Consider the following 15,012-nt stretch of genomic DNA (forward strand, 5'->3'; position numbering starts at 1 on the left):
TGGTACTGGACAACAGGAGATGGATCACTCAATAATTTCCCTGTTATGTTAATTTCCTCTGATGCAACTGGTATTGGCCATTGTTGAAAGACAGGATATTGGGCGGACCATTAGTCTGACCCAGCATGGCGATTCTTATGTCCTTATGTTGGATATCTACCGCGTGATATTGTGACAGACTTGCTTTTTTCCAGAGGTCAAAGTTGTAAAGATGGTGACCTTAATTTAAATCCATATTGAGCCACCAGCTTGCTATACAAGATAACGTTAATAAAGCTGAGGCAATATAAAAAAATTTACATGGGTGTTCTCTTGAATAATTAAAAAAAAAAAGTTAAATATCCCATGCCCTGTATTTACGCCCCTATAGGCTTGCTTTCCGCCAATATTCTATCAAACAATTTCATTGGCAGGAATGGTCATGGAAACAAAGTATTTCAATTGACTTTCTGGGTGATGTTGGCAAGCCACTTCACCTCTCAGTGTCTTCTGGATTGAGTGCCAAGGAAGAACTCATACTTGAAGACTTCAGAGCCCACAGTGCAGTAAGAAAATTTTACATTTTTAACATGAGTGTTCAAATTAGAAACCTAATCCTAAAATCTACACATGCAACCAGGGAAAAAAATACCATGTGACCTACATGCCCAACCAAATCTAACAACCAGATTGAATTTCAAATTTCAAGCATCTTATACTTTTGGCAAGCTGCTTATGATTGACTACAGCAGGGGAGGCAACGTATGGCACTGATTTTCAGTGGCACTCACACTGCCCGGGTCCTGGCCACTGGTCCGGGGGGCTCTGCATTTTAATTTAATTTTAAATGAAGCTTCTTAAACATTTTAAAAACCTTATTTACTTTACATACAACAATAGTTTAATTATATATTATAGACTTATAGAAAGAGACCTTCTAAAAACATTAAAATGTATTACTGGCACACGAAACCTTAAATTAGAGTGAATAAATGAAGACTCGGCACACCACTTCTGAAAGGTTGCTGACCCCTGGACTACAGGATGGGAATTATCCACGGAAATTATTAACTCGTTCATTTCAAGAAAATTCACAAACAGAAAATGTTAAATGTTAAATTTGTTATATACATCATTCACTGTGGACTGCTGGCTCAACTCTCTTCTTTAATACTCCATATAAATCAATCAGTAATATTTTATGTCCAATGGTAAAAGAGTGTAAACACAGCAGTATCCTGCAGAAGATTAGATTCTCTTTCTTTTTTAAAAAGCCATCAGTTTCTTAGACTGCAGCTTTATTAAAAATGTAATCTGAAGCCATTCAAAACTACCCTAAAAAAAGCTTTGAAGCCAGTGCAATCATCCTCACATCCCTTGCTATCAGTACCAAATTATTAGAAGACAAAAGCTGCATATAATCCTGTATATAACAAGAAGTTATAAAAAATAATCGGCATCAATCATTCATGATACAGACAATCAACATAAGAGAAAATAACACTGCCAACCTCATCAGCAGGCAAACCTCTCCCCATCTGGTAATAACATCCCACATGAAATGTCAGTACTGTCCTCAGTATATGCATATAGGCTAAAACTATTCAGACTATACTGCATGGACTCAACTTTCAAACACGCTGAGCACCTATGGCTCCAGATGAACTCAATGGGGTATATAGGTGCACAGCACCTGTAAGAAATTCAGGCTCCTTGTGAAAGAGACAGTTCTATTTCTTCCATAGGGCAAAGCTTCGATGTAAACTAAAGATCTGTATGAATTACCTCTAAAAGAAGTGATGAGAACCTATGCTACTCCCCTTAGGCAAAATATCAATGTTATTCCTGGGGGAATTCTGTGCCCCTGTGGGGGTGCAGAATTCATACCTTCTGCAGATTTCATGGCTCGTCCGCAGAAAAATGGGGGAGCAAAGAAATCTGAGGGGAACATACGCCCCTTCTGCAGCAGCCCGGGTGCGTTTGTTGGGAGCAGCCAGCAGCAGAGAAGATCACCACAGGGGGGAAGAGGGAGGCTGAGCATGCATGTGTCCCTGGAGAGATGTTAAGGGGGTGGGGCTGGGCATGTGCCCGCGTGCGAACAAGTGAGACACACTCACTCTGTCCCTGTCACTCGCTGTTGCTGCGTCCGGGGCTTGGAGGTGTAAGTCTGTGTGAAGCAGGCTCTGTCCCTGAGGCAGAGCAGAAATGTAACAACTAAGGAAGCAGGCTGCTAATGTTCCCATTGTTAGTTATTAAGCCTCCTTTACCTTGCCAGAGTGGTGTAAAGGAGCCTTATTGTAAATGACAGTAACAGACTCCTCAGCTAGGAAGGTCTATGTGCTTTCTCCCTTTTTTTCCCCTGTGCCAGAGAGGCACAATGTGGTTAGATTACAGCTCATGATCTATTTTACTTATCCATTAAAAAAAATACAGGACAATGATTAGCAAAATTGTATGACTCTGACAAATGACCAAAGAAGAATAGAAAGTGCCATGTTAAAGACATACCAAGAGGATATCAAGGAAAGAACCATTACTGATATTTTAACGAAAATGCTTACCACTTGCAGTGCCTTTCAGAGGACTGCTCTCCAATAAATTTTCAACTATCAATCCTTTCATTCCTGAACTCTTCACACCTATACCCTTTCTGGGTAATTGCTGGTTTATTTCCCCCCATTATTTTAGTACTTGAGAGCTTCACAAACATCTGTGAATTTCTCCTTACAACACCCTTCTGAGGCAAGGAATATTATCCCCTTTTTTTGTCAGAGCCAGGATACAAACCCAGATCTGATGACCAAACCAGTGCCTTAACCCCAAGACCATCCTTCTATTTTAGCTGGACTTAGGAAATAAGGCATTAATCAAACCTCACAACCATGTTGTTTTGGAGGTAAGGTTCATTTATGCCAATTTTACAAAAGTGGAAACTGCATCCAGAGAGACTGTGCTTTTTCCATTGTTGCTAAGTAAACCAGTGGAAGAGTCAAGAAATGGAATCCAGGCGTTCCAATTTTCATTCCCCGACTCTGACCACTAGACCAAGGGTTCTCAACCTTTTTCTTTCCGAGTCCCTCCTCCCCCAACATGCTATAAAAATTCCACAGCCCATCTGTGCCACAACAACTGTTTTTCTGCATATCCAGGGCCGGCGTTAGGGGGTAACAAGCAGGACAACTGCCCAGCACCCCGTGCCACAGGTGGCCCTGTGAAGCTAAGATGCTCAGGCTTTGGCTTCAGCCCCAGGTGGTGGGGCTCAGGCTTTGGCTTTCTGCCTTGGGCCCTAGCGAGTCTAATGCTGGCCCCTCTCTTGCTTATTTTGGCAGACCCCCTGAAACCTGCTCATGGCCCCCACGGGGTTCTGGACCCCTGGTTGAGAACTGCTGCACTAGACCATAACTCTCTTTAATGTAAAATTTTCAAGTAGCTGGAAATTATTGTCTTCCTAGCAGTACACTGACATGCAGGTAACTTGCAGGTTTGAATTTAGAAAATAAACAGAGGAAAACAATTGTAAATGCAAAATAATACCCAAACACAATTAACTTTCAAAGAGAAGGGGGAGGAGGGGAATTAATTGGCAGATGTTTTACACAGTATAATTAACAGTTTATTTCAATGCTCTGTAACAAGATTAATGATGCTTCAAAACAGAAATTTAATGACAAATTACTAGTTTTTTTTAAACCAAGGTCAATCTCCTACATTTCAAACAATCATCCTGTGGAGCAACAGGTTCATCTCTTCCATTTTGTTTTGTTATTGGCCATCAAAGTGGTGCAGCTAGTAGAGTCTGAAACTAAGGTTTCAAAATGTCATATAGGCAAGACCTATGGTTCAGGAGTAATTTGGCTTCTTTCTCATTCATCAGTGAAGCAGAAGGTAAGACCTTATGCTTAGCTGGGGCTTGGTTGCAGATAGAAATGAAGGTGTACTTTTTGGTGGGTGACTGATGAGCAAATTTAGATGCTGCAGGGTTAATGCCTTGGGGAAGTTCTTGATTGCTGTTATTATTATGGGAATAATCAGAGCCTATAATCTTGTGAAAGTGAGGGAAATCTAAAGTCATGTACTCTTCTGGACTGGCTGGCAAGGAAGGACTCATACTTAAAGATTTCAGAGCCCACAGAAAAATGAAGTAAACACTGATTTTCAAATATTTGGGAGGGTCTGATTGTCTACTGCAGTTTTGTTTTTAAATCTAAAAGAGCAGATTTTTTTGTATTTCACCTGTCTTTCCTGATCTACACAGATCCAGCATCTTCACTGCTTTTACTGCTACTATTTTCACTCTGCCTTCTACTGTGAATTCCATGACACAAAACTTACAACTAGCATCATAAGAACTGGAAGTGGATGCAAAAACAGAAACTGTATGAGTTGGAATCTGAAAGGCCTGACAGCTAGAGACAGGAGAACTAAACAGGGAATAAGGCAGAACCAAGGACAGTGGGGAGAGGCAGTCAAAACAAACACGTTTTAAAAAACAAATAAGCCAGTGACTCTGTTACTGATTTGCAGCTGGGGAAAATTTCCTTTGTAGAAATATCTAAATTATACTGTATGTGATAGTTATAAAATATTTTTGGGTCATAATTACTCCAGCACAAAAACAATTTGCAAAATGGAGGTAGGTGGGTGAAGGATCATTGTCCATTACAAATTCTCACTTCCAGATTGAGTCCAGTTTTTATTCCCATCCAGAAATACATCTTCAGTCGTCTCTCCCTTTGACTACCACAACTACCTTTTCCATGGCCTCCTCAAGTTCCAGGTTGCCAAACATATGGAGGATGCTGCTGCCCAATTCTCAAAAGTCCAATAAATGCAAAATTAAGCCCATCTTTATAGAATTGCATTGCCCCATTATGTATTTCAGGATCCAATTGAAAATTGCCCTCCTGGACTTGATAACTTTTAAAAGGCTTCTTTCAAATTACCTCACGGACATGCACTCTCTACTCCTCTTCTCATTCCTTCTGCTCACCTAGCCCTGACTTTCTTTCTGCACCTAAACTCACCCCTGTTCGGAAGGCGCCCCGTCACATGAAATAGCTTTTCAATATCTCACCAATTCCCCATCTTACTTCACATCCAGCCAAATCTCTCTTCTCCCTTCCCTCTAACTCTTAAAATCTCCCTGCTCTCATTTATTACTTAACTTAGCAACCGTGTTACCTAACTATATGAAAGTTTTTGAGATATCACCTGTAGGAAAGATACTATAGACATGAAAAGTATATATTGTATTATTTTATGATAATGCTCCATAAGATGATCCATTTCTTGAAATAAATTACTAAGTATATTTTAGTATTCTTAATATTAAGAGACTGATATTCCTGCCTGGAGAGTATCAATGGATCTATGGAAATCTCTGAACACAACTTTGCCAAGGGATCTCAATCCAAACCTTCTCTAAAACTTACTACTTCCTTAACTTACATCACAATTCCTTAAAAATCACTTGCAACAACAAACAATGGCTTGAGATAAGGATACATGTCAGCCTTAACTTCAAACTTCCTGTTTTTTATTTGTTTGTTCTTCAAACTTAAATCATATAATGATTCTTTAAAATATCCTGACTAAATTCCCAGCTTATTGAATGGTTAGCCTCTGTCCTTTGACCAGGAGGCTTTCAAATAGTACTGCAAATTATATAATAAAGAGAAGTTTAAAATGTAAGGCTAGAGAGAGCCATCTACAGTATAGAATGTGAAAGGAGGGTCTGTGAAACTTTATTGGATCGAAAAGTGCCATATAAATTTTAAAATATTTTGGGAGTCTTCTGAGATGTAAAAGACAAAGCTCTTACCGTTTCCTTTGGAATTTGTGACTGGCTTTGTTCTGCACTCTAAAGGAAGTAAAAAAAAAGAAAATAAATAAGAACATGGCTAGGTAACACATTCACTGTCTATTAGCAGAGGGAAAGAGTCTCAATTCTGGCATGTAGCGGAGATGGGGGAGTGTAGGGAACTGGTTGTACTCCGGGATCCACAGCCGCCCAACTCTGGCACACAGTAAGAGTTGCACAGGCGCAGCTTTAACAAATCTTATACCAGACCTTGGAACATAGCCACATTCTCATCCCCTATCAAGCCCCATGCCCTCCATTTCTGCCAGGAGTGATGAGGGTGTGGTTGGCACAGGACGAAACCCAGCTGTCCACACTACCTGAATGCCAAAGGAGATTTCTCCTACTCAGGGGGGGTTCTCCGCTTGCTGAATTAAGGCCACTTTACATGGTACAAAACTGGACAATCTTGTGCAAACATTTTAAAGAAATATCTGCTGTCAAAATGCCCCATGCCTCTTTCAGCGGAGGCGTGGCTTTGAGTTTGGCAACAGAATGGCCACACCCTGTGGTTGGGAGAGGGAGTGCTCATGCTCAGCCACTCCGGACCCCTTCCGCCGCCACCTGCGTCTCCTAAAGCCCGAGTGTGCACGTGCGTACAGGCCTAGGGGGAAAAACATTCTTCCCATAGGCCAGTTTGGAGATGTGTTTGGGGAACCGACTGGCTCTTACAGGCTCGGGCCCAGGTCCACCCAGGCACCCAGTGACCATCTTGCCACTACTACTGCCCAGCCCTCCCTCTCTCTAGCTGAGGTATCGCCGAGCTGTGTTTCCAGGAAGCTGTGGGTCTAGCCAAATGCCTTATTTGGAGGATTTTTTCTCTTTAGTCCAAAATGGCAAGATGGCTAGGGGTAGTTTATTTGGGGTTTTCTGGCTTCCTTGCAGCATCCTGGATATTCAGTTTTTTGACCAAAAGGACTGGGAATAAGAACAGAAATTTAATGTTAGGAAGTTATATGTGAACATCTAGTGAGCCACAACTTGCAGCCAGTGTCCAAATGAGGATAAAAGACTGAAAGGGTCAGCTCTCAGAGATAAACATAAGTAAGGGATCCAGATATGGCAGGTGGAACTACTACCTCACAGGGCAAAGGAGAGACCTTAAATCTGTATCTAACTGCCTCCACCTTGGCTGAAACCGGGGACTGAACCTGGGGCCTCTAGAGCTTGCACTAAAGAGCTACATTCTCAGAACTGTATCATAATTTCCATCCTCTGTGGACTGGGTACCTCTTAGAGGCATCCTCATTCTCCTCACGGGGAAGGACAAGAGGATTCAGAGGAAGTCTGTGTCCTATTAGTTAAGCTGAAGAGGACTAACCCAGATTAACTGGCTATATGGCATGACACCATTTAACAACACAATGGACCCAAGAAAATGCCTGGCATTTTGGGGAAGGGCCTGATAGTCCCACCACCACCGTCAGTTAAAATTAATAAAGTTGCAGCCTGCCTCTTGGAATTCCTTCCCTGCATTTGTGTTTTATTTGCCTGAGCATTCTGATCAATGTAAGTGCAAGTTTCAATGCTGCTGGTGCTGAATTATTATTCTCCCTCATGTGCACATATGACAACACAAACTGTACAGATTTTACAGTAAACCAAGACAGCCTTTGCTGAAACATTCCCTTAATTACCTATATATAAATAATACTGTGCACTTTCATAGTTCCTCCCAGCCAACAATCTCAACATGCTCTAAAGACATTAAGCTTCACAACTCTCCTGTGATGTAGGTAAGTTTTGTACTAAGGCAAAGTTAGGCTAAGTGACTTGTCAAAAGTCATACAGAAAGCAGAACCCACAACTCCTGACTCCCCGAATCAAATCTAAAGAACTCTTTATTGGCATGACAAGCCATACAAGTGTAGCCAAAGTGTAAATGGCTGTAATATTGAGCTCCTGTCAACAGACAACTCCCAGTCCAGTGCTTTATGCACAAGATCATATCAAGGAAATGTTCATGGAGTATTTACAGTCATGAAAACTCTGTTTATATATTGCTCATTAAATGTACTTACAATATTATTTGTAAGAAATAATAAAGCAACGTGGAAAAGATGGAGGGAAAGCAGGACCGGCTCCAGGGCTTTTGCCGCCCCAAGTGGGGGGGGGGGGGAGAGCCACGATCGCAATTGCGATCGGCGGCACTCCGACGGCAGCTCCACCACGCCGCTTTCTTCTTCGGCGGTAATTCGGTGGCAGGTGCTTCCCTCCGAGAGGGACCCGCCTCCGAATTGCCGCCGAACAGCCCGACGTGCCGCCCTTTCCTCTTGGCCGCCCCAAGCACCTGCTTGCTGGGCTGGTGCCTGGAGCCAGCCCTGAGGGAAAGTGGGAAGGACACAAAGGACAAAGTATTGCAATTGTTAAAAATTACATTTATCATTAAAGGCAAACAGACAGTTTTAGAATTTTTTTCCCATATAAAACTTCTATATGTGAAATTTTGATAAAAGTCAATAAGATGAATTGTTTTCAAACAAATTGTCTTTATTATTTTTTCCTAGCAGATGGAAGAGCACCGCTTCAGAACAAGTTTCAGTTCAGCAGCTCCCCCACCACTTCTGTACTCGTGCTCTTCATTATGCCCTATGACAGCTGCCAGCCGAGCAGAGCTAGAACTTGCTCATGTCAAGGTGTGAATGAACAAATCTTTATGCAATCAGGGTTCATCATACATTCTGGGTTAGAATCTCAGCTAGTGTATTTTGCTATAGCGCCACTGGAGTTAGAGCAATTTACACCAGCTTATGATCTGGACCTCTGATTATGTAGGTAAGTAAAGACTTCTCCACCTACCACCTGCCATGACTATGCTGCTATACTGACTTCTGTCAAAATAGCACCAGAGAGTGGCATCAGCACAGCAGCAGCAGGGAGGCTGCTGAGGCTCAACTCATTTAAAGGAGCTGATTCACTTTGTGATGTCAAAAGATATGCAATAAAACTAAAATTAAAACGAGGACATATTAAGGTTAACATGTACTTCTAGGCTATTCTATATACAAGGAAGTTAAATCTTTACAGGATTTTATATGCAATACTATTCATTATGTTATTGTAACATTAAGGTTAATATAGAAATAATATATACAAAATTAAGGTATATTCTTGTTTCTAAGAGTTTATTTACAACACACACAAAAGTATTTTCATTCACCTTTACTGTAAATTACCAATATTGTGAAAATTACATCACAGAAGCTTGTAAACCGATTGCTTTCACCGTTCCAGCCATTCAGAGGCATGTGATACGATTTCCATACCATTCATTTGATTCAGTCTTTAAAGGAAAGCTTTCATAAACCATGACATATCAGTACTTGAAGTCACATTCCAAACGAATTAGGCTAACAAATTTAGCTCATTTGCAGCCTTCTCAGCCACTACAGTTTTTTAGGGTTAAATGTTGTTTTGAAAGATAAAAGACAGAGCAAGGACTGATATTAAATGCTTTAAAATGCTAAATAAAAATTCATTATTTCTGCATTCAAGATATTAAAAAACCTGTAGAAATGAAACAATTTGTTCATCACACCAAAAAACACAGCAGTTGATCTTATTCTGTCTGTTTATGAGAATGCATCCAAACAATTTATTTTATAGCTATATATTTATAACCACAGCACTTTAATTGAATATAGAACATAATATGGTTTATATTCATAGTCTACCTTTTTATAATAAAAGTTATCATGGATAATAATCAGGGAAATATGTGTATACACTTTGCAAGTCGAACAGGTGTTGTAATAAACAATGATTGTTTCATTTCACTCAAATTATTCAGAATACATTCTGTGAATTACCCTGCTAAATTAACAACAGTGGGGGTGCATACCACATAGGGGATGCTTTATATTAAAATAATAACCTTTTTTTCTTGAAAATTCCTCTTTTGGTACCATAGCATTCATATATCCCATTCTGGCCTACTTTTAAGTGCTCAGAAAATTTTCTGATCAAGTGGTAGGACAAATAGCAAGTTTTCAAACACAGACTCATGAGTGTGAAAGGTATGAAATAATCCACTTGTCTCATGTTGCAGTAGGGGAGGTCTAGCTTGGATATTAGGAAACATTATTTCACTAGGAGGGTGGTGAAGCACTGGAATGGGTTACCTAGGGATAGAATCTCTATCCTTAGAGGTTTTTAAGGCCCAGCTTGACAAAGCCTTGGCTGGGATGATTTAGTTGGTGTTGGTCCTGCTTTGAGCAGGGGATTGGACTAGATGACCTCCTGAGGTCTCTTCCAAACCTAATATTCTATGATTCTATGTATTCAAGTAAAGTCCATGCAATAGTTTTGTTTATAATAAGCATTTCCTGTCCCCCAAAACACCATCATAATCTGATTTTAAAACTCCCATTCACATATTCTAGTGAATATACAATTCCAAGACCAGAGCTAAAAAAAAAAAAAAAAAGTTCATATAAAGTTAACATGACCAGAGAATAACAAAAACTGATTTTCTTGTCTTCATTTCTGGGCACACACATTTACCAGCAGGTATCAGGACCAGACCATTTGCTTAAATTAATCTAAAAATCTCCTAGATGCTCTCTGTTTTACGCACCAGTTCCCTTGGATGGAATGTTTCTTCCTGACGGAAAATCAAAAGGCTCACAGTCCCTCCCATCTTAGTGCTTCTCAGCAGGGAGACAGCTTCCTCTTGGGTTTTGCCGGTTAAATCAACTCCATTTACCTGTGACAAATAAAACATATAAAACTGCTAAGACTCCAGCATTAGAAAATATTACTGTACCCATCACACAGCACAATTCAATTGGAGGCCAAACTCAGTTCCTTCTAGATTTGTAACAAACATAATGACTCTGCATCAGCTCCTATTCAAGTCAATGGGAGTTTTTATAATGGTATCAGTAGGAGCAAGGAATCAATAGGAAAATTCGTTGTTCTGGTCTTACATTTCTAATGATGATTTCTAGCAATCAAGAGAAAGCGATGACAGCTCTGGAGACCTCAGGCGTCCTTATGCTCAAGAACAGAGCATGCGTGGCAGAAGTAGAACTGTTCCCTGTGATGGTTCTTGGGGTGCCCAGGATTGTGAGTCACCTTGTTACCCCCAGCGAGAGGGAGACTTGCTTGTGCTTAATTGTGGGTCAGCTCCCTCATACCTGCAGCCTGTTATCCACTGAAATGATCTCCTCTGGGCTCTGCCAGCCCTTATTTTGTCTTGCAGGTTAGCAATATGTGCACCCCAATCCCAGAGCCCCATTGAAGCGTTCCCCTGTAGTGTTCAACCCCTTACCCACAAAACACTCAGATATGCTGCCTCAGGGGAATAGTATACACAATAGCTTGAATGATTCAGTTCAGGATCAGCTCCTTGTACAATAGCACAGCACTGAGATGCATATATAGTGAAACCAATCATAAGTTTATTATCAAAGACCATGAGTAAGAATAATGGAAACAGAAGGGTTACATATAAAACAAAATCATAACATGATCCCTAGAGACTAAACTTAACAGGCTAACAGTTTCACCGCAAATATCCTTTGCAACATTTCAACCAAGGCTGGTTGTGATCCTGTTTTCATGGATGTAATCTCACTGCTCGATTACTTCCTAGGTGCAGGATAAAGGGGTGTCCCTTCCTTTCTTGCCTTCCCCTTATATTCCAATGTTGCCAACTCTCATGATTTTGTCTTGAGTCTCATGATAATTGTTTCCATAAAGGCCCAAGTCCTGGAGTCAAGTGGATATGTGATCATTTCAGCCTTCATTCTTAAAAATAAAAAGTTTCTAGCCCTCATGGCTGTGGAGAAAGCTTCAAAATGTGACTCCAGTGCACCTTCAAGTCTCAAAAAGCAGAAGGCAAATAAAAAGAATACCAAATCTATTATTTTTACATAATCTCATGATTTTTAGTGAGCCTGACTCATGCTTTTTGAACATTTGGGGTTGGCAACACTGTTTTATTGTTCACAGTCAGGACAACTCCCCTTCCCACCGCCATAATTAATTTTCCAGCCTGCTGCCTTCACATCCTCCCGCTGACTTTGCATGTAAATGACTCCCTATTGTGTTAACTTACAATGCTTAATTTACATGTAGACCAACAGAGACAGGTGAATAAACATCCTTTGCTGGGCAGAAACCTGTTTGTCCACTCTGCCTTAATTTGGATTTCAGAAACATATTTTTAGCACAGATAGATAACTTCATACATACAGCATTGATACATACATTTCACAATGATATGAATGACCAGTGTGACCATGGCTTTCATTTACGACCTCAGAGGATATTCTTTGGTAAACCAGAATGCACATTCCAGGATCAGGATATTCTTGTAACCCCCCTGCCAGCTGTCACTAAGGGCTTTATGGTCACACCCAGGGAGATTTTCAAAGGCACATGAGGGAGTTAGTAGTTTAACTCCCATCAACTTTAAATGGGAGTTGAACCTACCTGTCCCTTGTACCTTTGAAACCCTTCTCTCTCTCTCTCTCTCTCTCTTTTTTTTTTTTTTAAACCTACTGCATAGCCAATAGAAACCCAAGTAAAATGTTGGCATGTTCACCTGTGTTTTTCACCCAAATTATGAAGAATGTTACGATTATTATTTAAAGAACACTGCATTTTTAAAAATTGCTTCAAAGATGTGTTGCAAACGTTAATTTATGGGACATTTTGTGTAAACAGATAAATATTTGATAGTGACACCTACTATACATCAAAACAATCTTTTACTGGACAATGTATTGATGAAACATCACACGGAAAGCTGGAGATCCAAAGTTTTTCTTGTAATTAGCATTCCCTCCACAGAGGGAATGCTAATTCACTCTATATGCATCCGAAGAAGTGGGTTGTAGCCCACGAAAGCTTATGCTCTAATAAATTTGTTAGTCTCTAAGGTGCCACAAGTACTCCTGTTATTTTTGATGCTATAGATGGAATGCAAAACCCTGTTGCTTTGGCACGCTGACAGCCTTTGCTTCTTGCCTCTTCCCCTGACACTTTGCTCAACGTCTGAGCAAGCTACCAAGTGAAATCGACAAGAGATATTGTTGGCTTCACTTTGCTCTTCTGCTCACAAAAAAGATTAGAAAAGTGAAATTTGTAAAATCTGGTCAGTTTCACTTTCTTAGGCTTTTCCATAGGTTGGTGGAGCAGCAAACTAAAACCAATAAGAAGCCTTATGTTTACTTGAATTTTTATTTAGCTGCTGTGTTGGTATAAGGTGGTGAGTTACAGATTGAGAAAAGACCAAAGCAACAAGAGGGTGAAACCATGACTTGGGGGGGAGCCCTGGGAAGGATGAAAGAAATGGGTAGGGAGGAAAAACATAGAAATGAAGGGAAGGTAGGAATGCTGTGAATCAGAAAAATGTCTTTGGTTCACCAGTGTCTTGAAAAAATATATTATGCATATATGGCACTGTAACAGGGCTCCCTTCTCCACCCCTGGGACCATCACAAACAGGCGGGATACTTTCCATGTTTATAAGCGCCAGTGTGTTAGTCATTAGGTCCCCTCCATTATCAGTTCATCAGTACAGCCTTGTGCAACAAAATACAAGTGGATATAAACATCCCCCTTAACCCACTCTCCAGGGACAGAGAGGGAAAGATCTGCTCATCCTGACATCCTGCATCCCCCCTAGCCCAGTGGTCCCCAAACTGTGGGGCACGCCCCCCAAGGGGGTGTGGAGGAACATTCGGGGGGGCACAGCAGGGCCTGGGCCAGTCCCCATGGGAGGCGGGGAGACAGCGCCACCCAGCCCCGCTCTGCCCCAACACTGCTTCAGTCCAGGCTTTCAGCCCCATCCCCAGCTGCGGCTCCACTCCCGGCCCCAGCCTCGGCTCCCGCCCCAACCACGGCCCCTCTCCTGGCCTAGGCTCTGAACCATGGCTGTGGCGGTGAGAGGATGGACAGGGGTAAGTGGGGCGCAAGGTAAAAAGTTTGGGCACCATTGCCCCACCCCTGCCAGCCTCCTCCCCTTGCACTTCCTTCCTCTTCTTTAACTGTTCCCATCTGAGGGGCTGATTGTTCTCACTGGCTTGTCAGCCTCCTGCCTAATGAAGCCATTGCACACCCATCTCTCAATTAAATCCACTCTAAGGGGGAATAGCTAGTGCCTTAGTGACCAGAATACAGGGTCAGCGCTAGGCTCCTGGCACCTTGTCACATGCACTCAGCTGGAAAGACAATAAATGGTAAATGTAGCAATATCAAGTGCAGAAGTGACAAAAGAAATCTTAACGGACAGAAGTGAAAGAGAATAAATAACTCATTTTGGAAGTGACAATTAATCTAAATAAAAGATATTAGGCCAAAATCCATCCCCCAATGTAAGTAATAGAGTTAATGAAATGAAGTTACATCAGGGACAAATTTGGACCTATATTTAAAAGAAAACGTTAGCTCAAGCTGACTGTTTGACACCAGAACATTTTATTTAAGCTCAATATCGTAAGTGACAGAATGTGAATCTCCAGCTTGAAGCAATATGATGCTAGAACGATCTCATCTGCAGGAGCAGAGGGGATACAGAGAAGGGAATTTTGCAGGTAAACCTGAAAGGGTAACAGGTATTTGTTTTTAAATGACTTTTCTATCAAACAACAAGTATATGCTTTGATTTGCTCTCTCTATTTACTCTGTTCTTCCTTATCTCCAATATCTGTGATGCTCTATATTGCTATTTTTTTCTTAAAATCTTCTCTCTGGCCCTCCCTGTTCCCTCAATTGTGTTTTTTCCTCTAATTTATTTGCATTTAAGGAACCATAAAAGAACATCTATGCCAGGCTTTAGAAGCCAGTGTCATCAATTACAAATGCAATCCTTACATCCTGAAGGCCATATAAAACAAAAACAAAAAAGCAACAAACAGACCATGAGTCTGCAAGACCATATTACAAAGCAAAAGCACTCAGCTTCTCAACACTGAACAAGATATTCAGCCTCAAAGCCTCCCAACCCTCCCAAAATGCCCATTAAAATAAAAAAGAGCATTTCTCATTGTTTTCCCTTTGTTTGTTTTGTTTCAACACCTTTTCAGTGTTGCAACACCTTCCCCAACATTCAAAGACTAGCTGCACCTTTTACTTTGAAAGAAAAGGGCAGATCTTATGATTCCAAAGCAGCAGGAGACATATGCCCTTTGGCCTTGGCTACACTTGCAGCTGTACAGCGCTGT

The 15,012-nt window shown here is 41.1% G+C and overlaps 1 protein-coding gene across 8 annotated transcripts in view; it reads right to left on the reverse strand.

Annotated features, from left to right (window-relative positions):
- Window positions 1–15,012, reverse strand: part of PARD3 (par-3 family cell polarity regulator) — a 658,895-nt gene that overhangs the window by 228,673 nt on the left and 415,210 nt on the right. For 5 of the 8 annotated variants that reach the window (XM_065400237.1, XM_065400238.1, XM_065400236.1 and 2 more), the window contains one exon: window positions 10,416–10,544. In XM_065400237.1, coding sequence (XP_065256309.1) covers window positions 10,416–10,544 — 129 coding nt within the window. Of the gene's footprint in view, window positions 1–5,800; window positions 5,840–10,415; window positions 10,545–15,012 lie in introns of all 8 variants that reach the window. The other 3 variants (XM_065400231.1, XM_065400234.1, XM_065400230.1) reach the window with 1 other exon arrangement.

The sequence above is a fragment of the Emys orbicularis genome, chromosome 2, assembly GCF_028017835.1.
Source record: "Emys orbicularis isolate rEmyOrb1 chromosome 2, rEmyOrb1.hap1, whole genome shotgun sequence".
Taxonomy (NCBI): Eukaryota; Metazoa; Chordata; order Testudines; family Emydidae; genus Emys; species Emys orbicularis.